This window comes from Rhinoraja longicauda, chromosome 28, assembly GCF_053455715.1.
Source record: "Rhinoraja longicauda isolate Sanriku21f chromosome 28, sRhiLon1.1, whole genome shotgun sequence".
Lineage (NCBI taxonomy): Eukaryota > Metazoa > Chordata > Chondrichthyes > Rajiformes > Arhynchobatidae > Rhinoraja > Rhinoraja longicauda.
The window spans coordinates 15,551,825-15,578,441 of record NC_135980.1 but is presented as its reverse complement, the minus strand read 5'-3'; the positions used below and the strand labels follow the sequence as shown (position 1 = coordinate 15,578,441).

The window sequence follows — 26,617 nt, the reverse complement described above, 5'->3', positions numbered from 1 at the left end:
TCTGCAGTTATTTTCGTACACTAGTATAATTTCCTAGATCATTTACTTAATAATGATCGAAAACCGTAAGCCACCAGCCATTGTACAGAGTACAGTGTGAATGGCGTGTAAATGGAGTGAGCAGAGGAAATAAGTACAGGCAGGAAAGGGACATCTCTCTCCAATTCGTTTTCATTTCAAGCAGAAAGTACTTGACAAATACTTGGTGTAAATTAGGAAAAGGTAATAAAATATTGAAAGGCAGACAAACTAATATAGTACTTGACTTTCCAATAAATAAATTAGTTTAAATGTTATCATATACATTGGAATGCATAAATCAAGGTCAATTGGAATGGCAGGGAAAGTGATTTGTTGGCTACAATATGTGGAATTTGCTGGAGGTCAGGATGAACTCCATCATGACTCAATGTGCACCTGGAGTCTGAACAGCAGATTTTACAAGCGTTATTTGGATCACTGGATCCAGGAGGCAATCACAACCTTAGGTGATAATAATAACCTAGGTTTGAGTATTGGGCAGGAAAAAGGATGCAACTGTGAATCAGGTGAGTATGAAACCGAGGATGTGGTGACACATATCATATCATATCATATATATACAGCGCGGAAACAGGCCTTTTCGGCCCACCAAGTCCGCGCCGCCCGGCGATCCCCGCACATTAACACTATCCTACACCCACTAGGGACAATTTTTACATCTACCCAGTCAATTAACCTACATACCTGTACGTCTTTGGAGTGTGGGAGGAAACCGAAGATCTCGGAGAAAACCCACGCAGGTCACGGGGAGAACGTACAAACTCCTTACAGTGCAGCACCCGTAGTCAGGATCGAACCTGAGTCTCCGGCGCTGCATTCGCTGTAAAGCAGCAACTCTACCGCTGCCTCAATCTTTGACCAAGTCCAATAGGTACAAAGTATTTGTTGCCAGGATAGGTCCCTTGGTGGGGGAAGCCAGTAACAGAAAATGTTCGCAGGATAAAGACATAGCATTTATGAATAAAGATTTTGTTTTTGAATTTGCTATCCAAAAGAACTATGGATGGTGTGTCATTAAAATTTATTCAAAGCTTCTGCTAATCATCAATATTTTTGAAGTGTAGTTACTACCATAATTATGACAAGGCACTCCTTAACACTTCCTCTGATCCTCTCACCCCCATTATGAGAAGGTCAATAGCAAGAATCACCATTTTAAGTGTTCGTTACCTGGAGTTTTATTTGCAGTTCCTGATTTTCTGTTGTAAGACTCTCTACTTGGCTCTGCAGAGTGGCAACCCATTCCTCACTGGGATGGTCAAGACTCCTTTCTGAAAATAGATTCTCAGTTCCTGAGACAATGGAATAACAGTAAGCAATTGAATGGAAATGTTTAAGGGTTATACTGCAGCAAATGTGCAACAAAATGAATGCCAACAATGGTCATTCTTACGAGAGCAGCTGAATACTGATGGCAATCTACCCCACCAGCCCCGAGATCAGGATGGAAGCCATGGCTCTGGCACTGTGCAGCAGAGTTCTGCCAGTTGTGTCACTGAAACTGCCGCTCAGGGATTAGTTAATAGGAAAATGACAGGAATTAGATTGTTCAAGAGTGAGAATATTGTGGATAAATAAATCCATTTGAATTATTCATTTATATAGTTAAATAAAATCGACCGCTCGGATCAAATGGATAATATGGTAACACTACAATTTTTTGTATTTTCAAAACTCCTAAAGGTGTTTTATTGGAGTAAAAATAAATCCAAAAAACAAATTCAAAAAGATGGTTTACCTGCAAAACTGGAGAGCATTTCTTCCTCATCTGTTAAGTCATTCTCATGATGTTTGCCCTGCTAAAATAAGGAAACAGCTTAAATATACAAGGGACATCTACTTTAATCTCAGCGTCTCAACTAATTTTCTCCTCTTACCCAACATTAACCGAGCAGACTAACTGGTTATTCCTTCTCTCCAGAGATGCTGCCTGTCCCGTTGAGTTACTCCAGTTTTTTGAGTCTATCTTTGGTTTAAACCAGCGTCTGCAGTTCCTTCCTACACAACTGGTTATTTATCTCACTTCTGTTTCTGGAAATCTTCTGGCCTGTAATATCTGATCTCAACAACAGTGGCTGCTCTTCAAAAATATTCCATAGATTTTTGAGTTCCATGGAGACATTGTGGAAAATAATGTGAATAAAGGTATTAGGAAAAAGCAAGATTACTTGGATAGTTCTTTCAAAAGCCTCTTTCAAAGTCCAAGAGGTAGTCCCAAAAATCCCAGGAGCATGTGAACAGTAGAGGACACAGCTCCTGGGGCAAATTCCCATTTAAACAATATTCTGATTTTCCATTCTTCCTATCATGTTTCCTGACATTATACTCCATCAAACTTAATTTTTGTCCACTCAAGCTGAGAGATCATAATTTTGACTTTGAATACAAGGTTGCCAAAACACAGGTCCATTTTGTGACTCATTGACTGCGAATGTGGGGATCCCTTTGTAAGCTCATTGTATCCTCCTTACTGTGCCATGACTCCAAGACACCCCAATGTTAATGTAAAATATCTTTCTAAATGGACCGTTTACCTCATGCAAAGATAGTTTGCCCTGCAGAATTTCAACCTGCTTGGTAACTTCTTGACGTTGTTGCTCTTTCTCAGATAGCTTGTTTGTGAGCTTCTGTACCTATTAACATTAGCGTTGATTAAGGAGAGACAGATAAATTAGATTGTGCCTAACATTGAAAACATCATATAAGCTTGCTTCTTCAGAGTTGTAACATCACCACAGAATATCAACTAACCTCAATGACTCAAATATTGACCCTGAATTTCCATCAGATCCTCCAAACCTCTTGTAATAAGAAGGAACCCACTGATATTTGGAGATCAAGTCCTTGCCTTCGATTAAGGAAGGCTACCCATTAAATCAAGATTCAGGCGTAGGTATACTGTACCTTGTAAATCTGCATATCGATTAAGAATATTGATCAATTTAGGATTTAATAGGATTACTAATAAGGCAAAGTTTTCAGCAGATAATTTAGAAATTGAAGGATTGATGTGTTTTATCAAATCCATAAAGACATGATTCTGAGGGTGTGCAGGTTTGCTGCTGTTTGTTTTGTCACAAATTCAATGCAGACTGCAATCACAATCTTAAAAAGTACACACACATTCCTGATGAAATTTGGAAATATAGTATACTCTGTTAATTTGGACTCAGTAATTGGAATACAACACCATTGGAAAATTTACTTGTGCAAGCAAATTTGAATTACCAATTGATCTGAATTAAACATTTTGCATCAACAGTACGTGATTATGGCAAGTAATACTGCTGATTCGTTATATCCAACAGCCAGAAATCATTAAAACATTATCATACCTGATTCTCAAGTTTATGAACTCCACTGTCTTTTGCAATCAGCACCTTCTGAAAACAGAAAAGATTCATGATTATTTTATCTTTTGTGTAGAGTCAGTCATGCATCAAAGCACACAAAGAATGCCAGCACTCAGTTCAATTGATAAACTACCCAATTAACAGTGAACTTTATTGCCTTTCGTCACAGTGAGGAATGTGGAATCCACTGTGGTGGATGTTTATGTTAACTTTTATGTGGTTGTGTGTCTTAATAGACAATAGACAATAGGTGCAGGAGTAGGCCGTTTGGCCCTTTGAGCCAGCACCACCATTCAATGTGATCATGGCTGATCATTCTCAATCAGTACCCCGTTCCTGCCTTCTCCCCATACCCCTGACTCCGCTATCCTTAAGAGCTCTATCTAGCTCTCTCTTGAAAGCATGTTGCTTTTCACTTAGTATGGCTGTATGGTACCTCAAATTTCACTGTACCTTAACTGATTCATGTGACAATAAACTGACCTTGAAACCTTGAAATGTACAGCTGTCAGAACTGCTAACTTTAAAATATGAAGTTCTGAAGTCAAACAGAAGCACTGTAAAGCCCATTCAGTAATTTAAAGGTATATGAGTAACTCCGGCTGGTCACTCATAGGCTGGTGTGCAAGGCCCCATTGGACACCAAACATCCTTTGCACCACCTCGTCCAGGATTCACGCAACTGGGACCTCAACGCCTGTCATCTCGTCGCCCCTTCTCCCGTCATGCAGCGACCTTCTGTGGCTCCGGTTTCAACATACTAGGAGCATGGAGAACCAGCTGGGAACAGACTTCGCGACCTCCTCAATTCACTGTCGCACCGAACACCACAGCCCCACCCGGCTCAGACATGCCCCGCAAAGAGTGGGTCACCCTGAACTGGCTCCGCACAGGAGTTGGCCGGTTCAACGCCAACATGCATCGTTCGGGGTTGCGTTTATCAGCAGTCTGCGTGTGTGGAGCAGACCAGCAAACAGCGCAGCATGTAATTTTCGACTGCGCTGTCCTCCGCCCCCCTGGTTGAAGGGTAGACCTCACGGCCCTCGACAACAGCACATTGCACTGGCTACAGCACCTGGAGGGCGTTACATAACTTCTGCTGCCTCAAACTCAAGAAGAAGTAACTCCGGCCTCCATTTAAACATGAATTTGCACTTGTATGTGAGAAGATGGCTCAACTGCAGATATTCTTGAACTTGCACTTCTAACCTGCAGTTTGAGGATTCATGGCTGGACACAACAAAAGTGAACTGAATGAAGGTAAAGTTGTTTGGACTGATAGATGACAATGATCTAAGTAGCTGTATAGAATTTTGATGAAAGAAAAATGCTCAGGTATTGTTGCACCTTCCCTTTTCCAATCTATCACTGTTTAATAATGTCTTGCTATTTTTGCAACCAAAGTGAATAACTTCACACTTATCCATGGTAAACTGCATCTGTCATGCATTTGCTCATCACTTGATTTGTCTGAATCACAAGAACCTCTTTGAATTTCTTCAGGTCACATTCCCATCTAGTTTTGTATCCTTTGGAACTTCAGGTATTTTTATATTTAGTTCCCTTATCCAAATCATTGATCTATTTTGATCTATTAGATCTCTCCACTCCTTTAGGGTATGCCTTGAAATCCACCTCTGATCCAATACTTGATCACATCACCTTATGTGGCTCAACATCATTTCCTTTGTCATAAGGCAAACCCATGAAATACTTTGAGACATTTTCAGTTCATTGATCCTCAATGTTGTTTTAAATTGCAAGTAGTTAGAATCTCCAAAGCAGAGCCGAAAGATTAGCAAAATGGGAACAATTTGTAATTGTCAAAAATGAATGTGATAAATATGTGAAAACGAATGAAATTGTAGGTGGAAGAGTCTAACTGGATAATTTTTTGAAAGGCTGGAATGCTGTGCCAAATGCCTTCTTCCATACTACAAATTACAATGATTCTCCAGCCCAGATTTTAAATGTTCTGGCAATACTTAATTTGGATTCCAAGTTAGACTCAGCTATAGTTTAGTAGGATAATGTTAAAATGAAGTAAGAATCAATCAGTTGTCAATGTGACAGATGTTTGCATCTCGAGCAATTATGAGGGGCGGGTTGGCAATTAGACCGCAAGGTATTATGTGGATTATCTTTATTATGTAAGCTGAACAAGAAACTCTTTGAGAGTTAAGTAAGCATTTGTCAGATTTATAAAATCAATTTTCTTGATACTTTCCAAAAGAGGCCAGAGGTAGCTAAACTAATGCAAGTTGTACACACACATCCACACAAAATGAATTACCTCCCGCTGGCACTTGTCCACCAGCTGCTCCAGGTTGCTGATTGTTTGTAGCAGGTGCTGCCGCTCTTCTTGAAGCTGGAACACCTCCTCACTTAATTTCTGGTCATTCTGTGAAACCAACAGAACTAGTTAAAGGTGGCTAACGTGCAATGGACTGCTGCTCTGCAATTGCTGCCCATGTAGCGACCATAGAGAATGGTCCAGGTCGTCGAACCCTCGGATTGGCCAGCGAGGTCACGTGTGAACGCGACCATGGGGATTGGTCCAGGGAGCGACATCGCTGATTGGCCAGCGATGTCATGTGCGCTTTTGGCGCCCGAAATAGACAGTTCGGCGAAGTCTTCGAAGAAGACAGTAAGTTTTTGATGGTTGTCCTTTACCTTGTTGTTTAACTCTGTATTCGAATATTGCGGCTGCAATAAACTTCTTCTACAACCAACAAGTTTTCGGACTCGCCATATTGGTGACCTCGACGTGATCTGGACGATCACCGACTAAGCAGGAACCCGACGCCTCGTTGACGATGACCGCGCCGGGCACACCGGAGTTAAGCGCGGCAAGCGTTCACCTTCCGTTGTTTTGGACGCACGCACCGCAAGCTTGGTTTATCCACACCGAAGCTCAATTTCATATAAAGAAGATATCGGACGAATCCACGATGTACTACTACCTCGTCAGCGCTCTATCGCGGACACAACCAAGCGCGTGATACGGTTCATCGTGAATCCACCTGCGGAAAGCAAGTACGAGGCCATGAAGAAAGTATTACTGCGAATCTTCGGGTTTAATAAGCATGGTGGTGCGGCAAGACTTCTGCACCTACCGGATCTTGGAGACCAACTGCCTTCCGTCCTCATGTCCGAAATGATGATGCTAGCCGGTGAGCATACGGATTGCCCTATGTTCGAACAGGCATTCCGCGAGAGACTTCCTGAGGATGTCCGACTGCTGCTCACGGATTGTTCTTTTAAGGACCCCGAAGCATATGCAGCGAAAGCGGACGCGCTCATGGCGGCAAAAAACAAGGCAAGTGGTTCGATCAACAAGGTCTCGACATCAGTGACCACGCCACAGCGACGGCAAGATGGCGCCACGTCTCCCGCCAATTCTCCGAAAGCCCGCCAAAAAGATCCGCACAAGCGCGGCTGGTGCTATTACCCCATACCGCACCTACAGGACTTTTCATCTGGGCTGGAAGGAGCGGTGGTGTTTTCCAAAATCGATTTGGTGCGAGGATACCACCAGATCCCGGTGCGACCGGAGGACATACAGAAAACTGCAACGATTACTCCGTTCGGGTTGTTTGAATGGTTGCGTATGCCTTTCGGTTTAAAGAACGCGGCACAGGCTTTCCAACGACTGATGGACCGCGTGGGCCGGGGTTTACCCTTTTTGTTTATTTATTTAGACGACATCCTGGTCGCCAGCCCCTCAGTGCAGGAACACCAGGCCCACTTGCGGACCGTGTTCCAGCGGCTCCACGGGCTCATTATCCAACCCTCCAAATGTCAATTCGGCCTTCCTGCTCTTGATTTTCTAGGGCACAGAATTACCCCTGCCAGCGCCTCCCCTTTGCCCGAGAAGGTGGAGGCTATCCGGGCATTTCCCAGGCCCACCACAGTAAAAGGGCTACAGGAGTTCGTAGGCATGGTTAATTTCTACCATAGGTTCGTTCCGGCAGCTGCGCGAGTCATGCGCCCGCTTTTCCAATGCCTTGCAGGGAATCCGGTAGAGTTGATATGGTCCCCGACCGCAGAGTCGGCTTTTACAGCAGCTAAGGCAGCCTTGGCAGACGCCACCATGTTGGTCCATCCGAGCCCCTCCGCCCCCACGGCCCTGACGGTTGACGCCTCTGACGTGGCGGTGGGCGGGGTTCTGGAGCAGCAGGTCGGTGGCCGTTGGCAGCCTTTAGCGTTTTTCAGCCGGCAACTAAATTCGGCCGAGCTGAAGTATAGCGCATTTGACCGAGAGCTTCTGGCTCTCTATTTAGCTGTTCGTCATTTCAGGTACTTCCTCGAGGGCCGCCCATTTGTGGCCTTTACGGACCACAAACCATTAACATTTGCTTTTTTGAAATTGTCTGACCCATGGTCGGCCCGCCAGCAGCGGCACCTGACTGCTATCTCCGAATTTACCACGGATGTCCGTCATGTCGCGGGTAAGCTTAATGCCGTTGCTGACGCCCTGTCTAGACCCGCTTTTCCCCCTATTTCGACGGTGGACTGCGAAGTGGATCCCCAGGAGCTTGCGGAGGCACAGCTTCTAGCGGATACCGTTTCGGCATACCGGTCCACCACTTCGGGATTGAAGTTGGCCCAGGTAGCTTGTGGGTCGGAAGGCACAAAAGTCTGGTGCGATGTTTCTCTTCCCCGTCCCAGGCCGGTAGTACCGCCCTCCCTTCAGCGCCGGGTTTTCGATGCCATTCATGGGCTGGCGCACCCGTCCATCCACTCCACCTCTGCCTTGGTAGCAGCGAGGTTTGTCTGGCATGGCCTACGGAAACAGGTAGCGGGTTGGGCACGTTCCTGCGTTCCCTGTCAGACCGCTAAAGTCCAGCGCCACGTCCAGCCCCCCGTACAGGATTTTGAGGTCCCAGCAGTTCGTTTTTTCCACATCCACGTGGATTTGGTCGGGCCTTTGCCTTCCTCCCGGGGCTACACCCACCTCCTCACGGTGGTGGATCGGTTCACCCGGTGGCCAGAGGCTTTCCCATTGTCTGATATTTCGTCAGCGTCTTGTGCTAGGACTTTGGCCCTTCATTGGGTAGCTCGTTTCGGGGTCCCGGCAGTTATTACCACTGACAGAGGGCCACAGTTCACTTCGTCCCTCTGGGCCGCGCTCGCAGAACTGTACGGTTCCAAGTTACAACCCACTACTGCATATCACCCCCAGGCAAATGGACTCGTAGAAAGGTTCCACCGTCAACTTAAGGCATCCCTCAGTGCAAGGCTTGAAGGCCCGGACTGGGTAGACCAGCTCCCTTGGGTTCTTTTGGGCATCCGGACTGCTCCTAAGCTAGATCTCGGTGCGTCGTCCGCGGAGCTAGTATATGGCTCGACACTTCGAGTACCCGGAGATTTGTTTCCGGACCTTTCAGACCAGCTGCCTACAGTCCCATCGGTGTTAGCATCTCTCCGGGAACGGGTGGGCTCCCTGGCCCCAGTTCCAACTTTACGTCATGGGTGTCCCATGGTACATGAACCGCCTTCCCTGAAGGACTGTGAGTTTGTTTTTCTGCGAAAAGATGCCCATCGCGCCCCGTTGCAGAGGGTCTATCAAGGGCCGTTCCGGGTTTTGCGTAAGGGAACGGCTACCTTCACCTTAGACATGTGCGGCAAGAGTGAGCTCGTCTCGGTGTCCCGGCTCAAACCTGCACATTTGGATCCGGATCAACCAGTCCTGGTCGGTCAAACCCCTAGGAGAGGCCGACCTCCGTTAGTTCCGCTCAGTCCAGGACCCCCCGTTCCGACAGTTCCTCCAGGACCCCCCGTTCCGACAGTTCCTCCAGGACCCCCCGTTCCGGTAGTTCCTCCAGGACCTCCCGTTCCGGCTGTTCCGCCAAGTCCGGAACCCCCGGCTCCTGTGGTTCAGGCTGTCCCTCTCCGTACTCGTTATGGTCGCGAAATCCGGCTCCCTGCTAGGTTCCGCACCTCGGGTTCTGGGGGGGGGTCATGTAGCGACCATAGAGAATGGTCCAGGTCGTCGAACCCTCGGATTGGCCAGCGAGGTCACGTGTGAACGCGACCATGGGGATTGGTCCAGGGAGCGACATCGTTGATTGGCCAGCGATGTCATGTGCGCTTTTGGCGCCCGAAATAGACAGTTCGGCGAAGTCTTCGAAGAAGACAGTAAGTTTTTGATGGTTGTCCTTTACCTTGTTGTTTAACTCTGTATTCGAATATTGCGGCTGCAATAAACTTCTTCTACAACCAACAAGTTTTCGGACTTGCCATACCCCTATTATAGAGCTATAGAGACTTACAGCGTGCAAACAGGCCCCTTGGCCCAATTTGCTCACACCGTGTACACGTCCCATCTACATTAGTCCCATCTGCCTGCGTTTGGCCCATTTTTGCTATTGAGTATGGGCAGACTTAACAAAGAACAGGTTTGTTGGGGTCTCATGTACCACAGGCCAATGTGCATTGTCCTGGTGCGAGATATTGTAAATGTACAGTTAGTCCTGTGAGATTCCACCTCTACAAAATGCATTAATAACCATGTATACACACACACACACAATCTGAAGAGTCAGTTAGAGTCAGTTTGTAGACTTATTTTAAGGGGGAAAAATTACAAACACTTTGTTGTCCCTGCACCTTCCCAATTCTTTGTTTATTCTCATTTACTTTTATTCTGTTTCCTTTTTAACAACATTTCCAATAAACTATTTAAAGAATTTGTGTTGATGTAGCACCAGAGTTTGTATCTGACAGAGTTTGTAGCACCAAAGAACTTGTAATTTCTTTTAACTGTTGCAATGTAGGAAAGCAAGGCAGCCAGTTTACACACAGGAATTTCCCACCAACAACAAATATACCAATGCCTAGATAATATGAGCTTGATAGGTTCAGCGATAAATGTTGGCCATGATATGTCCTCTGCTTTACCTCCTCTTCACTTGAGCATTTTAAACAATCTTAGATTAACATCCGATAGGAAAGAAAACACTGCCAGATGCAACACGCACTCAGTCCTGCACTGAGCAACAGTTTTCTTATAGTAAACCCTTAGAGTGTGGGTTCAACTGGTTGATCTGGGATGGAAGTGAATAATTAATGACTGGAGTTTTGACTGATTTTGTTGGATAAACAGCTATAATTTTCCGTCATTCTAAAATAAAAACGATGAGCTCACCTTTGGTGTGAGTGTTTCTGTGGAAGAATAGGATGGGCTCGTTGATTCGCCAGTGGAGAGAAACTCACAGGATTCTGTAGGGCTCTGTAAACAGCAGAATAAGAAATGTTTCCATTTGAAACTTAAACTAAAATGTTCAATCCTAAAGGCCCTGAAGGAAAAGGAGCAAGTGAATCATGTTGGATGGTTTTTCTTTCAATATTATTTCACAGAATTACTTCTTCATTAGAACTTATGAAGAAGCACCAAGACCTTGGCTTGGCTGGTGGTAAAAAAGGCCTTCCCTACCAAACCCCTCATATACAGTTGAAGTCTCAATCCCACCATTTACTGCCCTCGGGGGCATCTATCTCCTTCTAGATTGTGTGTTGGAAGCCTGAGGAGATAAAATTATCTTTGTTCACATTCAAGTAAGGCAGAATGGACTATTGCAATAGACATGTATGGTACCAGTAATCGACACAGTGATTGAGAAATTGTAGAAATTGAGAAATCACCAATGTTCCTTCCACCCCCACTCCCAGTTTGACAGCATTCACGAATATTGCAGAATGATCAATTCCCTGGCCAATTTAATAAATTAGTGACAGCAAGTACTACCAGTAGACTCTTTGCTATGGGCATAATCACAGTGAAACCTGGTATTGTTCTGTTAATGTATACAAGGGTGTGGTTTATTGTGTTACCTTACTCTCTTTCCATACAAATTAACTGATAATGTATTTTGGATGAAATGAAGGGGACATTTTTCTATTGAATGTAAAGTCTCCCTTTAGATTGGCACATACCATAATTACCAATCCCCGTGCTTACTGTAACAGACCAAGTGCTGCTTTGCTACAGTTGATTTTGATTACGTACTAAAGTGGATTCCAGTTACCTGAGTAGAAGGGGTGCTTGGTGGCAAGGGAGCTTGCCGCTTTCGGGGACTTGTAGTTTTCTCTTTTGCCAAAATCTGTAGAATTTGAGAATTAATCAGATGAAAGGAACCACCAAATAAGAAAGTAGTATAAGAAAATAACTGCAGATGCTGGTACAAATCGATTTATTCACAAAATGCTGGAGTAACTCAGCAGGTCAGGCAGCTGCTGCCTGACCTGCTGAGTTACTCCAGCATTTTGTCACCAAATAAGAAATATGCCCAAATATCAGGGTTGGAGGAAGACAGTGAGCATAAGGAGTGATGATGAAGGATGTTTATGTGCAGACGGACAGTAATGGTTGGAGCTCAGAGTCATACAGCTGATATGAGGGTGGAATGGAATCTGGAGGATAAGGGGGCTCTTTACAAACATGAGATGCTGGAAAAAAATCCCAGACACAGACTTTCAGTATGGAAATAGTTATGGAGGAGAGCCAACGCATAGCCCATGTCTGGTGTCACTTCAGCCTTCCCCACCTTGCCACAAGAAAATATTGCAGGAGAGTGAATGGCACTGTATGACTATGTTGAACAATAAATCCCAACCCTACATTTGAATCTTTGTTGTGCAATCAGTAGTCAGTCAGTGACTCGGGTTTTTGAGATTAAAGCAGCTTTCTATTGTACTGAAACATGCACTTCCTTGATTTCATTTTGGGCAGTGGGGGGCAATGTAAAGAGAGCACACCCAGTATGGTTCTGATCATGCCTTGGGACTCATGAAAATCAGAAGCCAGTTCCTTTACCTGATGTTGCCTCCTCCTCAATTCCGGTTCGGCTAAAACACAAATTAAAAACAGAAATAAGATCCATGCAAGGTGGAAAATTATGCAGTATCTCATAATGAATATTACACAGGAACTGTGTGGTGACAATGTGCATCATGTTCCTGAGGCTGTTGCCTTGGATAGTAGGATCCGCGTATGCTTCACTTATATTTGCATTTCCAAATTATCTATGCCATCACGGCAGGGTAACATATGGACAGAACTTCTTTCCAACATAGCAGCAATAATAAATAATGAAGATGTTTTGATGTTCCCATGGTACATTTTATACTCTACGATTGACTTGCCTCTCTATAATCCCTGACCAGACCTAGACAGTTAATATCAACTAATGTTCTCTCCGTTTCTCCTGATACCTGAAGATCTCTATTACCACATCACTAATTATTCCTGGCATGGATTTTGTTATTGTTTGTGCGACAGAAGAAGTGTTTTCATTTCTATCACAATGAACATTGACCTTCTGATTTGTTATTCAATCTCAATATGATTTATATTATTGTGATTATGAATTAGGTCTTTACACAAATTCTGTCCAGTTTCAAATTTAGCTTCAAAGCAGGAAATTTAGCTTCAGCTAGCAGGAACCAAGGAAAACGTTTGTAGTGACTTCCTCTCCCTTTCAAAGGACAAATTTAATCTTAATCATTTCTTTTGACATCATGCCCTCATCTCTCACTGTTTCCTCCTCACCAACACCCCATGCTCCACATCTCTCCACAAAACTCCCCTGAGATCACTATGCAACTGCAATAAAGAAGTTAGACTCAGTTGCCACCTTGGTGACTGCATGAAGAAGATGTTGGAAATAAAATAATCAATGGAACTGCATCAAACACTAGAAAGGGGATGGAAATTGGTGGGAATGGGAGTGGGATTTGGGTGACATTGTGGATAAGCCTAGAAGAAAAAGGACGGTTAAAAAAAAGCTTTCGCATGTTAAAAAGAAGCCAATATCTCAGCAATGGAATGGAGTTATTCTAATGCAAATGTAGTCAATAATGAATTGTGTGCACGACACAATAAATGCTCTTTATGCTTAAAATAGCTTTAAAAGTTACTGCAGATGTGGAATTGCCCATCCTATCTCCATAGCCCATAAGACTCATGTTTCGGATCAACTCATTGACTGTAAAATATATCCATTTGGAATGAGGAATGGAGGTGGACAAAACTTATTCTGTAGCAATTGGAGGAGAAAATGAAGGGAATCTTTTAGTAGAGGAAAGGGTACTGTGCCTCGAGAACGTGGCCTACCATTATTCCAGTAGTTCCTGTGAAGAGCAGCGTGAAGGAGTTGCAGGATTTCTGGATTCCCAGTCACCATACTGTAGTGTACAGCATCATGACCCAATGCATCCACTAAGCTGATGTTAGCTCCACTCCTGACTAGAACATTGACCGTCTCCACACTGTTGTTTTCGCAGGCTAGCATCAAAGCTGTTCTGTGTTTAGAAAAGACAAGAGAGAATGAGTCTCATTGTAGCAGTGAGAAAACCCTAAATATCATCCCGCAAGGTATTTGAAGGAGTATTCTCCCCAAGATGTTAATGGTCATACATTTTCATGCTTGCATTTCTGTTGCTTCACCAAATCATGTGATGGTTTAGTCCTGTCATCATAAAGAATGAAGAATGAGGATTTTCCGAATCATATGCAGTTCATACGAGTTCATAAGGAGTTAATCTATGACAAACTGCCTTATTCTATTGAACAATAATATGAGAGAACAAGCCCTGCAATGGATGGGGCAACTTCAGAAGTTCACTGCAGGAACAATGCCTCAGTTACAGAGTTGTCGATATTTGGACAGGATCATGAGTCAGATAGCAATGCGAACTGGGCAGATTTCCTTCAAGAAATAATAAAGTTTGATACAATTGAGACTGTCAATAGTCACCAACATTTGCTATCTTGATTCTGAATTTAGGCAGGTTCAGAGCCTGCCAGTGCTTCTGACCACAGCTTTCCATGAGACACTAAAGAGAGGGATGAATGTGGAATGAGAAAAAACATACTTGTTTTAAATGCACATTTTCTTATCCTGTTTCAAGAGAAGCATCACTCATCACTGTCACTGCCTGCTTCAATCCAATTTATCCACAAAAGTACCAGAATGCCTCTTTTAGTAACTAAACAAAAATTAGGTGCTATTTATCTCAAAAGGCCTTGATTTTTAAATGTTCAACCTTGTATTTAAAACTTCATTGCTCCCTCAGACTGCTTACTATGACAAAATCTTCACTCCTGCAGGTCTAATTTGGATGGATCCACCATTCTCTTCAATCCGCTATCAGTAGCAATGCCTTCAGCTGCCTTGGTTCTTCGCTACACTTCTCCTCAAAGCTCCTTTTATGCACCCTTGTGATTTAAAAAAAAATTAAGTCACACTGCTATGAAGCCCCCTTGAGTACATTTTATGATGTTAAAAAAACAAGATTTTAAAAGTTGGTTTTGGTGAATGCAATAATGGTGCCAGTTGCAGAGTGTTACCGCATGTCATGAGAACATAACGCGTTATTGATGCAATGTTTTACTTCCTTTCTACTTGCCACACTCTGCTCCCCTGCCTGTTGGCATATGGTTTCCAAGTTGACACACACAACTCACCTCCCCTGCTTGTCCCTGCTGTTGATGTCTCCACCTCTCATAATCAGACATCTGCACATCTCGTAGTTGCTCACCTGTGCAGCCAGAACCAACGGAGTGCAGCCATCCTGCAGCAGTGGGAAAGGGGTGAGAGAGTATACAACACCTATCATCACCAAGACAATACTCTCCCCATGTTCCCAATAGTCTCCCATTCAGAGGAGATAGATCGGAATGCCCTTGAGCTAGTAGACTCCAGTGGCTGAGATCTTGCTCAAGCAACTTTAACTCCAAAGACACAGCTGGTAGAACTGTTGCCTCACAATTCCAACCACCTAGATTCCATCCTGACCTCCAGTGCCGTCTCTGTGGTGTTTACATATTCTCCCTGGGACTGCGTGGGTTTTTCTGGCTGCTCCAATTTCCTCTACATCCCAAAGGTGTGTGGAATGGTAATTTAGTTAGTACTGTAAATTGCCCTTAGTGTGTCTGTGATTGAAAATAGAATATAGAACAGTACAGAAAAAAGGCCCTTTAGCCCATGATGTCTCTAGCAAACACTATGCCAAATTAAACTAATATCCTCAGCATGCATGCAATCCATATCCCTCCATTCGCTGCATATCCACAGCTCCCTGAAAGTGGCAACACAAGTGGATCGGATGGTAAGGAAGGCATACAGCATGATTGCTTTCATTAGACAGGGCATTGAATATAAAAGTTAAAAAACTATGTTGCCGCTGTATAAAACTTTGGTCAGGCCATGTTTAGAGCATGGTGTGCAGTCTCGGTAGTCCCATTACAAATGTTTAATGGACATTTAGACATGGGCACACAGACGGGATCAGTTTAAATTGGCAACATCGTCATCACAAACATTAAGGGTTGAAGGATTATTCTTGTGCTATATTGTTCTATGCTCAATATTTTTACCCCCCTGTCATGCCAGGAAGTACAATTTTTTGAAAGTCCTGTAATTTCCCAAAGGATATGGTGGGAAAAGGAGTTGTCAAAGTGGAGCAATTAGTCTCAATTCTTGGAAGAATCTGAATGAAAGCCTGCCAGGTCCTCAGCGTTTGGGTGTCCAAATAAAACTCTTTATGCAGCTCCCTTGTAATGCATTTAACTGAATATCTAGGAAGTGGGCTTAATTTTTTGATCAGGACCCCTCATTGCCAAGTCCTGGTCAGCTCTTCTATTTACTGTGGAAGTCTCTATATTGTTCATATTACATTCCTCTCTGCACTATGTCTTGCACACAGATTCAAGTATTTAATTCCTCCCGGAACCATTTAAAAATGCACAACAAACAGAAACCAAACTGAGTTCAGCTTCACACTGTGTCTTTCAATAAATCTGCAAAGAGTAGGATAGAAATATTACTTACATCATCATAAACATTTATAGGCCCCTTGAAATCACAAAGGGTCTGAACACAGGAAAAATTTCCACTGAGAGCTGCAAAAAGAGAGACAAATAACGCAATATGAAAATGCACAAGTTAAACTTAACATTAACATGAACTACTGTATGTATAGGAAGGAACTGCAGATGCTGGTTTAAACCGAAGATAGACACAAAAAGCTGGAGTAACTCAGCGGGCAGGCAGCATCTCAACCATCATCTCAACCATTTTCTATGAACTGAACCATTTTCCTTTAATAATGTGTGCTGCTTTCAGAAAGAAGAACGTCTTATTACAACTGCTTGAGATAACAGTAATTGGATCGGCCCTGATACTTGTCCTGACAGATTTCTCCTGTTTCTGTCCTAGTACATGTTGTTGGTTTGGCTAGCTGAAGTAGATTGATTGCACCATGTTGGTGCAGGTGACTTAATCCTATCTTGATGACTTTCAGGGATTGCCCAGTCCTGACGCTTAGGAACGATTCCACCTTCCTGTCTCAAGATTCACCAAATGCAAAGTACTAATGAGGGGCAAGACCCAATTTCAGAAAGCCTTTAGTTAGGTTGACTGTTTTCTGTGGAGCATCCAGTCCCTGCTTTAAAAAATCTTCAGCAAATTTCTTTTCTTTTATATTGTTTCCATCTCAGACAATGAAACAATATACTTTGCTTCCTTCCCTGACATCACACTAAGATGAACTTGCGGATATATTACTCGAGTATTCCAAACATCTGGAGATGTGATTCATGTTAGAGTCATGTTAAGGTGCCTGCAGCATAAACTGGATGAGTCTTTAATTTAAAGATGAATGCTTAGGATGGTGTTAGGTTCGTGTATAGCAGTGGCATTATGCAGATGAACCCAGACTGCAGAAAAATAGGTGCCTCTCTGTTCATCCTTCATCTCTTGCCCAAACCTGAGGCATGGCCACTGCACCATGCTGCCATTCCATCGGTTCATTGTCAACACCTCACGCCAGGCAGAAGGAAGAGATGGCAACTTTGAGAAACACTGACCTGCATAATGTAGCGCAATCCTTCCTTTACTGTCAACTGCATTCACTGGGCATTTTTCCTAAAGAAAGAAAGAAAGATTTAGATTTATAGTTTTCCAGCCAATGAAGCATTTCTGAAATTTTGTCGTTGCTGTGCTGTAGAGAAAATCCCTTTATTCTCTGCATTTCTCCCTCCTCTTTGTCCTTTAATAAGCCACCGTACAAAATGTTCTCATTTCATACAAACGATCAACCTGAAATGTTAAGTTAGTTTCACTCTCCATACATGCTCCCCGACCCGATGAATATTACCTGCATTTTCTTTCTTATTAATTTAAGTGTTAACAATGGGCTCAGCCTAATGCCCCCTGCTGATTTCCAATCCTTCTGAATCTACCTGAAACACGTGAAGTATTGCCAGCAGGAATTTGCAGGCTGGCTGTGGTGTTTACCTGGGAGCTCCTGAACAGCACAAGGATTATCACAGGATAACCATACCTGTAGAAGTCTCTTCACACACTGATGGTGCCCGTGTTTTGCTGCCAAATGTAAAGCATTCATTCCTAGGTTGCAATCAGACACACACGTCAGATCAATTTTCTTGTTCCCAAAAAACAATAACAACTAAAATATATGGGATACCATTCATCCACTATGATATTTTCATACACTACTAAACATGCATGCAGTAAATTCCCAAGTGCTATTTGAACACAGTCATTAAGGCAAAATTATTTCCTTCAGTTCCCTTCAGTGTCTTTGTATTTATGTTAATCAGTGTCCTTTTGCTACTGACCTTCCTGTCAGTGCAAGTACTCTCTCATTATAAAAATCTCCCATGATTTTCAGCATTTTTCGATAAATTGACGTTCGATGCTCTATGGCTCAGGAGTATGGTTTGGTTGTATTACTGTCTTAGCTCAGAATGCCGACACCAAAAGTGCTCCTGACTCAGCTCACATAATCAAGCTCCAAGGCTGGGTGCAAGCTTGGATCTCCTCAGACTTTCTTCCTCAGCAAATCGTCAGTTTTTGCAATTGAAAACTCAGACTCTTTATTGTTTAGCCAAACTGCTACTGAGGATTTCAGTGGTTAACTGATTTTCACATGTAAATTGCAAAAGAACCAAGGCATAGTCAGAACCAATGGAAGAATTAATAATGGTTCTTTTTATGTTAACACAAAGACTTAGTGATTTATGCATCAGCGAACTGAATGTCCACCAGGAATCTCCTGATCATCCACTAAAACTAGTGCAATGCCCCCAAGACCTCTAGCTCCATTTTGCTAGAAAACAGTCTTCCCTTAGAATGCAAGAGTGGGACAGGTATACCTGAGCCATCCAGTGCAGTGACATCCACTCCGTGGGCCAGGAAGACTTCCAGACAATCCACATGACCCTTTATTGCAGCCAGGTGGTATCTAAGGGGCAAATGGACACAGCCCTTGAATTAATGGTGGAGGAACAGAGTATAAGAGCATGCTAATCTTTTATAAAAACAACTGGTTGGACCGCAACTGTGCTCAGTTCTGATTAACATACTTCAAATAATCCGTGGGGAAATTCCAGAGGAAATTGGCCAGCTTGGTATCATGGTCACATCTTTAGACATGTGATGAGACTGGGGAGCTTTGATTAGGCTCTTTAGGGAAGGGAAAGTAAGGAAAGCTCTAATCGTTTTCAGGGTTATGAGGGATATTGATTGGGCAAATATTGTAAATAAGATGTAAATGAAACTAAATTTTGGATGCGATGTACGACATAGCTGGCATTATATTGCACGTTTAATACAAATGTTTGTTGTGAACTTCACTGTTTCCACTGGCAGGAACCTGGAGATTAGAGGACCAAGATTTATGTTAAATGGTAAAAAACGTGAGTGGAAATTGACGAGAAGTATTTTACTGTGGTGAATTGCTGTAAATTTGAATACTTCATCTCAGAGGTTGGTACAAATTGATTTAATAAGAACTTACAAAAGAACAATGAGACATTGGGAAAGAGTAGGAAAATGGGACTAATTAGAGCCGGCATTATAGATGATTGTGCATCTCGTATGCTGCCTGATTCAAAAGAGTGCTTGGGATTGCTTGGATCAATGGGTTACAGTTGGCAATGGCTTGGCTTTGAATAACTTACAAAGCAAACCAGTGGAGATAACTATTTGGAATCTTACAGAGCAGTATTGCAATGTTTAATGCTGGTCTTCAGCTTGTATGAAACTGTAAACATTGAAAATATCTTAGAAACATTTTTTATTTTAACTATGCAAACTTATTTTATTAAGTTATTTGAATATCTGTCAAGCAGGCTCCTATCTTTCACTGCTTTCCTGTCCATTGCACGAGCAATTGTGATTCTGTGTAGACTGCTTCCTTCTGTAAATGTGACAGTAATTGAATATTGATGATTATCAAAGTTGAACAAGAAATATTTGGGCTAATTACATTTAGGGAAATGACAAACTATTAAACATTTATCTCAGAATCAATCATTTTCTTGCACATGCTGTGAGATTTCAGACCATTGCTAAAATTTCCAAATACATCTTTGATTGGCGTTCGGAGTTGGATTCAAAAGAGTGTTCATTTTTACCAATAAAGGCTTCATGACCTGTAATTTTAACTCTGATTTTCTCTCTGTCCTTGGTATCTGCAACATTATATTTTCTTAATGAGAATGAAATTGGTAAGCTCAGCTTCCTTTCCTAATAGTTATAGCAGGAAGCTTGCTACCCACCCAACGGCTTATTTTGTTCAGCTGAATGCGTAATAATCATCCCACAGTTTTTAAATATGTCTCTCCAAATGCAGGAAGTTCCAAAACTCACGCTGATTGTCCCTCAATGTCGAGCTTTGTCGTGAGCAGGGTCCTTTTATTGAGGAGTGAGGCCACTTTCTCCGCATCACAGGCGGCCACGGCCTGTAGTAGTTTCTCGTCATATTTACTCCAGTCCTGGCTCTAAAAAGACAAGAGGCCCATTAAATGAACACTTGAATTTATATAATACCTTGTACAACGTCAAACATTCCAGAGCACTTCAGAAACTTATTTGCTCCTGTGATTCAGGAATTGCAGCAGCAAATTTGTGAATAATAATTTTCCACAAACAGAAGATCCTGAAACAGATCCTAATTAACCCAGGACTAACATCTCAAACTTATTCCATCGTTCTATCCAGCATGCTTCTGCCTTGGTTAGTTCCCATAACTCAGAATGTAGAACTTGCAGCCACATCAGGGTGTAACAAATGGCAATGTTAAATCAGCCTCCACATCCAATATATTAATTTTGGGTAACCGGCTATGATGATTTCGACAGGATACAGAGAAATCCTCAGAGGGCAGTGGCACTGCAGTAGAGTTGCTAACTTACAGCGCCAGAGACCTGGGTTCGATCCTGATTACGGGTGCTGTCTGTATGGAATTTGTAGGTTCTCCCTGTGACTGCGTGGGTTGTCTCTGGTTTCTTTCCCACACTCCAAAGTGCAGGTTTGTCTGTAAATTGTAAATTGTCCTTAGTATTTAGGACTAGTATTAGTATACGGGGTGATCGCTGGTCAGCACAGACTCGGTGGGCCGAAGGGCCTGTTTCTGCACTGCATCTTTACAGTACAGTCAAAAGTAAAGAAAGATTAAATACTATGTCTGAAAGAGGGACCTCAGTTATATGGCGATCCTGGAGAAGATGGGATAGTTCTTAAAGCAGAGAAAATGAAGGGGAGTAAAAATAGAAAATGCTGGAAACATTCTGTAGGTTGGGCAGCATCTATGTAAAGAATTCTGATGACGAATCTACAGTCTGAAACATTTTTTTTTCTCTTACCAAGAATGTTGTCCCATCTGCTGATAGATTTTTCTTTCATTTCTATTTTTCAGTCAGATTTTCATCATCTGCAATTTTTTATTTCAAGGCGAAGTCGAGATTGGACTGAAGTGTTCACAGCAATCAGGGGTAGATCATTCCATAATTTTTATTGATCTTTTAACTCAATGCCAATTTCCTGCACTACCATATCCCTTGATTCTTTTAAGATTCATAAATCTATGGACTTCTTTTCTGATTATAATCTGCCCTGCTCTGGGTTATGAAATTCCATAGATTCACCACAATCTGGCTAAAGAAATTCCTTCTTATCTCTGTGCTGGTCAGCCATCTGTAACCAGGAGATACTCCAACTCAGAATGTTCAATGTTTACTCCCCTAAAGAAGACTCCACGTTTCTATGCGTTTGGTGTCCATGCCTGGATGTAAGAGATCACTGAACGTCTTGCAGCAATGGATCCAGATATTCAGGGCTGGCAAGAGGGAGGCTCTCAAAAGTGAAATAGCAAGAGTACATGGGTAGCATGTTCCTGTTAGGGTGAAGGGCAAGGCTGGCAAGTTTAAGGATCCTTTGTTGACGAGAAATATTGAGGCTCTGGTCAGGAAAAAAGAGGCAAACGTCAGATATCGGCAGTCAGGATCGAGTGAATTTCTCCAGGAATTTATAATAAGTGTTGGAGTTTGCTTGAGATTGCACTCATGAGGGCAAAAAGAGGACATGAAATGGAGCTGGTAGGCAAGGTAAAAGAAATTCCCAAGAAATTCTACAGGTATTTTAAGTAAAGGTGTGGCCAAGGAGAAAATACTTTTCCTTAGAAATCAGCATGGCTGCTTTTATGAAACCACAAGAGTTGTGGGAGATATTAAATTAGTACTTTTTGTTCATTTTTACTGAGAAGATCATGGAAGCCAAGGGATCGAGGCACAGTAGCGTGATGTCTTAGATCATATTCAAATTACCGAAGTGGAGGTCTAGGTAGTTTTAAAGCAAATTAAGATGGATAAATCCTGAAGGGCAGACCAAAATCATCTTCATATTTTGTGGGAAGTTAGGGATGAAATGACAAAGACCCTTGCAGAGATATTTGCATCATTGTTAGCATCATCGTTAGCCACAGGTGCAATTTCATAAGACCGAGGATAATTAACATTGTACTATTTATTAAGAGGGACAGCAGGGACAAGCCAGGGACCCATTGGTCGGTGGGCCCGACGTCAGTGGTGGGTAAGTTGTTGGAGGAGATTCGGAGGGGCAGGATTTACCAGCATTTGGAAAGCCGCATAGTAATTAGAGATAGTCTTTGTGGCTTTGAGCATGGGAAATAGTGTCTTACGAATCTTTTTTGAAGGGGTCACCAAGAGGATTGATGAGGGCAGAGCAGTGGATGTTGCCGAAATGGACTTTAACAAGGCTTTTGGCAAGGTCCCACATTGTAGGTTTGTTTTTAAGATTAGATCGCATGGCATTCAAGGCAATATAGCCAATTGGATTCAAAACTGACTTGGAGGAAGGAATCAAAGAGTAATTGTGGAGAAGGAACTGCAGATGCTAGTTTATACCAAAGATAGGCACAAACTGCTGGAGTAACTCAGTGGATCAGGCAGCATCTCTGGAGAAAAGAAATAGGTGACGTTTTGGGTCAGAACCCTTCTCAGACCATGATGTTTCGGGTCGGAAACCTTCTTCAATCCAACCCAAAATGTCACCTATTCCTTTTCCCACTGAGTTACTCCAGCATTTCGTGTCTCTCTTCGGAAATTGTGAAGAGTTGTTTTTTTTGATCAGAAGCAAGATTATCTAAGTTTACAACCAGATCTGGATCACTTGGGACGAAGGTAAACCAAGGAATGGCAAATGGAATTTAACGCTGATAAATGTGAGGTTTTGCACTGTCAATGGTTTAATACTGGACAGTGCTGCAGAATAGAGAGACCTGGGAGTACACGTGCATGGTTCCCTAAAGGTAGCAGGTAAGGCAGACAATGTGGTGAAGAAGGTGTTTAGCATGCTTGCCTTCATGGAAAGCGAATTGAGTATAAAAGTTGGGACATCATCATGCAGTTGTACAAGTCATTGGTGAGTTCACACTTGGACATCTGTGTGCAGTTCTGGTCGCCCAACTGCACGGGGTTAGGAGGGAGCGATAGATCAGCCATGATTGAATGGCGGAGTAGACTTGATGAGACGAATGGCCTAATTCTACTCCGATATCTTATGACCTTATGCAGGAACCCTGTCACTAAATTGGAAAGATTGCAGAAAAGATTCACTAGGATATTACCTGGGCTTGCAAGCTTGAATTATAGGGAGCTGTTGGATGGACAGGGGATTTTTTTCTTTAGAGCACAGAAATTACCTTATTGAAGTGCCTAAGAACATGAGGGACATGAATAAAGTGGACACTCACAATCCTTTTCCAGGGTAGAAGATTCGGAATCTCAAGCGCATAGCTTTAAATGAGAGGAGAGCAATTTGAGGGGGACCTTTGGGGAGACCTTTCTACTTCGAGGATATTCTGCGTCTGAAGTGACTAGTCAGAATGAGTTGTAGAAGCGGACAGAAGTTATGAGTTTTAAAAGCCACTTGGACAGAAATATGGATGGGAAGGGTTTAGTGGCTGATGGACTAAGTACAAGCAAATGGTTCTACCCAAATATGCCAACTTGGTCAGCACGGTTGATTTGGGCTGTATGCCTGCTTCTGTGCTGCACAGCTCTGCGACTCTATTCTGCCTGACCTGGTGCAATCTGAACAAAATCTTCTGTCATTTTAAGCCTCTCAGAGAAGAATTTGGCCGTTAATACTTGTACATTAAAGGGTTTACGCCTCAAAAGGCCAGTATTATACTTTACTTGTTTTACATATGAAAAATAATTCCACCATGGAATAAAAGCTCATTATTAATAGCATTTGTAATTATTCTACTCTGCATTTCATGTACTAGAGATTCTTTGTTCTCTGGCTCTCCTCACTCTCAGCATCCACTCATCCCCCTAGAACCCCAGGTAAAGGTCTCACCTTGTACAAAATCGAATACACATTCAGCAGAACAAAGCTAAGCTTTAAAGGCAATGGCTTGGATTAATGCAGTGCAGCATCAGTGCTCTCTGCACAGGTATGGCTGCATGCAGCAAGGGGAATGTGGAGGATGAATATATATATGAGAGAGAGAGAGAGAGAGAGAGAGAGAGAGAGAGAGAGAGAGAGAGCGAGAGAGAGAAAGCAAACATACTGACAGAGAGGCAGCACAGAGACAGATGCGTTTCATAACCAATCGCAGACACTTGACTGCCATGCAGCTTCAGTGGATGTTGCCCCCACAGCCTTCCTCAGATAGCGTTCGGCTGCTGTTCCTCTTCCCCAGCTAGAGTCAGTCCTGCAGCATAGCCAAGGCTCTCCTTCACGAATGTCCATGCCTCCATTTCCCCAGCACTGCAAGCACACTGCAGTTTACTGCAGAATCTGGTCTGTAATCTATTCCGTCCGCAGGCTGGGAGATCACAGTTAGCGTGCAGGATAGCATGCAACGTCGCAGGACGAGTTATCCCGTGTCCGGCTCCTAACAGCAGCATACGATTCTCAGGGTCATCAATCAACCACTCTGCATTTAAATACAGCGCCAGAAATTTATGCAGAGCTGCAATCAGCAGTCAATAAACTGCCGTCAGCTTGCCTGCTTGCTCACAGGACAGTTGGCAGTTGCAGGGCGTCGCACTGAATTTACACCTCTCACACATAAACCTTGTGCGATTTATGTAATCAGTATGTTACCTAGATACAGAGAACAGTGCAGCATAGGAACAAGCCATTCAGCCCATCACGTCCACGCCGAACATAACGCCAAATTAAACTAATCTCTGCTGGATGTTTAAATGTACAGCCAGACACCAGGCAAGTCAGGTGTTCCTGCAGGATGAATCCAATCCCATCAGGTAACACCTTGGATGAGAGACCTATAAATCTCTCCCACCCTTGTGCTCCCCAAACTTCCCCTCCCCAATCCCCAGGCCACAGTGGCCACAGCCTTCCAATATTGGGCAGCAGCAGACAGATGGTTGGAGACAAGGCGGGGTTATCGTTGATGCAGGGAAGGGAGAGTTCCAAGGAAGGCCGCACACCATGGCAGTACAGATGCAAGGAGAATGACTGGTGAAGTGAATAGGGGGCAGCTTCATTCCCAGATGATCTGTGTTGGTTTGTGAGACGGTGGCCTGGTGTTCGTGGTGAGGTCATGGTCAAGGGGTAGATATGAAGAGATGTCCAGGAATGTGTCTCTGGTGATCCCACCTACATCCGGGACACCTCACAAGCTCTTCACCACTTCAGGAATTTCCAATTCTTTGGCCCCCCCACCGCTTCATCTTTACCATGGACGTCCAGTCCCTTTATACATCCATTTCTCTGTTCATTTATTTATTTACTTATTTATCTATTTATTAATTTCCCTATGTTCTCAAAATCTCTGTAAAGCGTCTTTGAGTATATGAAAAGCGCTATATAAATAAAATGTATTATTATTATTATTATTATTCCCCATCAGGAATGCCTCTAGGTCCACCATTTCTTCCAAGAACAGAGACCCAAATAGTTCCCCTCAACTAACATTCTCCTCCACCTGGCTGCACTCATCCTCACCCTAAAAAAAAATATTTTGATTCCTCTCACTTTCTTCCTGTCAAAGGTGTAGACATGGGTACTCGCAAGGGCCCCAGCCAGCTATGCCTGCCTTTTCAATTGCTACATTGAATACACCTTGTTCCAAATGTACCCCAGCACCATTCTCCAACTCATTCTCTGCCACATCAATGACTGCTTTGGGGATGTCTCCTGCACCATGCAGAACTCTATCTACTTTCTCCCCTCCACTCCATTAGTCTGAAGAAGGGTCCCAAGCTAAAACGTTGTCCTTCCATTTCCATTCATAGGTGCTGCTTGGCGTGCTGAGTCCTTCGGCTTTTTGGTTTTTGCTCGTTTCCATCATCTATGGCCTTTTTTATGTCTCCATCAGTCAGGGAAATCTGGTAGGATTCCCAACACGCCCTTCCAGCAGCCCAAGTCAGCAGGGCACTCAGTCTGACATGGGAGGTGCAGAGAGAGGGTTAATGGGAATGCTAGCTTGGGAGTTTATCAAATACATATTTTGAAAACATTCCCTTTCAGTGCAGAGATAATAAATAACACCGTGTTTCAAACAAAGCATCGCTGTAGCTGTCAAGTCCAGAATTATTCAGAGAAAAATAGCGTAACATTTTAATGAATTTCCAAATTCATTGAAACAATAGACAGCAGCAGCCCAACTAACAATATGCACAAATTCCTTTTTTAAATTTCAACAGGCTGCTGATTCATTGCTTCCCAATCTACACTGGCGGCCAAGATTTATTAACCCCTACCCATTACTTACTGCCAGCATGTTATGATCAGGTGCCTACCATTATCAGACAGACTCTCTTGAATGCTCCCTCTCGTTCATGATGCCATCATATCGACAATAAGAAAAGCACAGACAACAAATGCAAGCGAGTCACAAAACATTTGTGACAG

The 26,617-nt window shown here is 43.1% G+C and overlaps 1 protein-coding gene across 3 annotated transcripts in view; it reads right to left on the bottom strand.

Moving 5' to 3' along the window:
* The window catches only part of ankrd24 (ankyrin repeat domain 24), a 34,217-nt gene extending 7,600 nt beyond the window's left edge, over positions 1-26,617 (bottom strand). Inside the window, exons 1-16 of one of the 3 annotated variants that reach the window (XM_078423570.1) lie at positions 26,506-26,617; positions 20,078-20,208; positions 18,580-18,668; positions 17,745-17,809; positions 17,269-17,326; positions 16,232-16,302; positions 14,866-14,972; positions 13,513-13,700; positions 12,214-12,245; positions 11,426-11,500; positions 10,546-10,629; positions 5,689-5,796; positions 3,378-3,425; positions 2,577-2,675; positions 1,781-1,841; positions 1,213-1,334 (exon numbers count right to left, since the gene is read on the bottom strand). In XM_078423570.1, coding sequence (XP_078279696.1) covers positions 1,213-1,334; positions 1,781-1,841; positions 2,577-2,675; positions 3,378-3,425; positions 5,689-5,796; positions 10,546-10,629; positions 11,426-11,500; positions 12,214-12,245; positions 13,513-13,700; positions 14,866-14,972; positions 16,232-16,302; positions 17,269-17,326; positions 17,745-17,809; positions 18,580-18,668; positions 20,078-20,208; positions 26,506-26,508 — 1,341 coding nt within the window. In that variant the 5' untranslated portion in view covers positions 26,509-26,617. Of the gene's footprint in view, positions 1-1,212; positions 1,335-1,780; positions 1,842-2,576; positions 2,676-3,377; positions 3,426-5,688; positions 5,797-10,545; positions 10,630-11,425; positions 11,501-12,213; positions 12,246-13,512; positions 13,701-14,865; positions 14,973-16,231; positions 16,303-17,268; positions 17,327-17,744; positions 17,810-18,579; positions 18,669-20,077; positions 20,209-24,305; positions 24,627-26,505 lie in introns of those variants that run through there. The other 2 variants (XM_078423568.1, XM_078423569.1) reach the window with 2 other exon arrangements.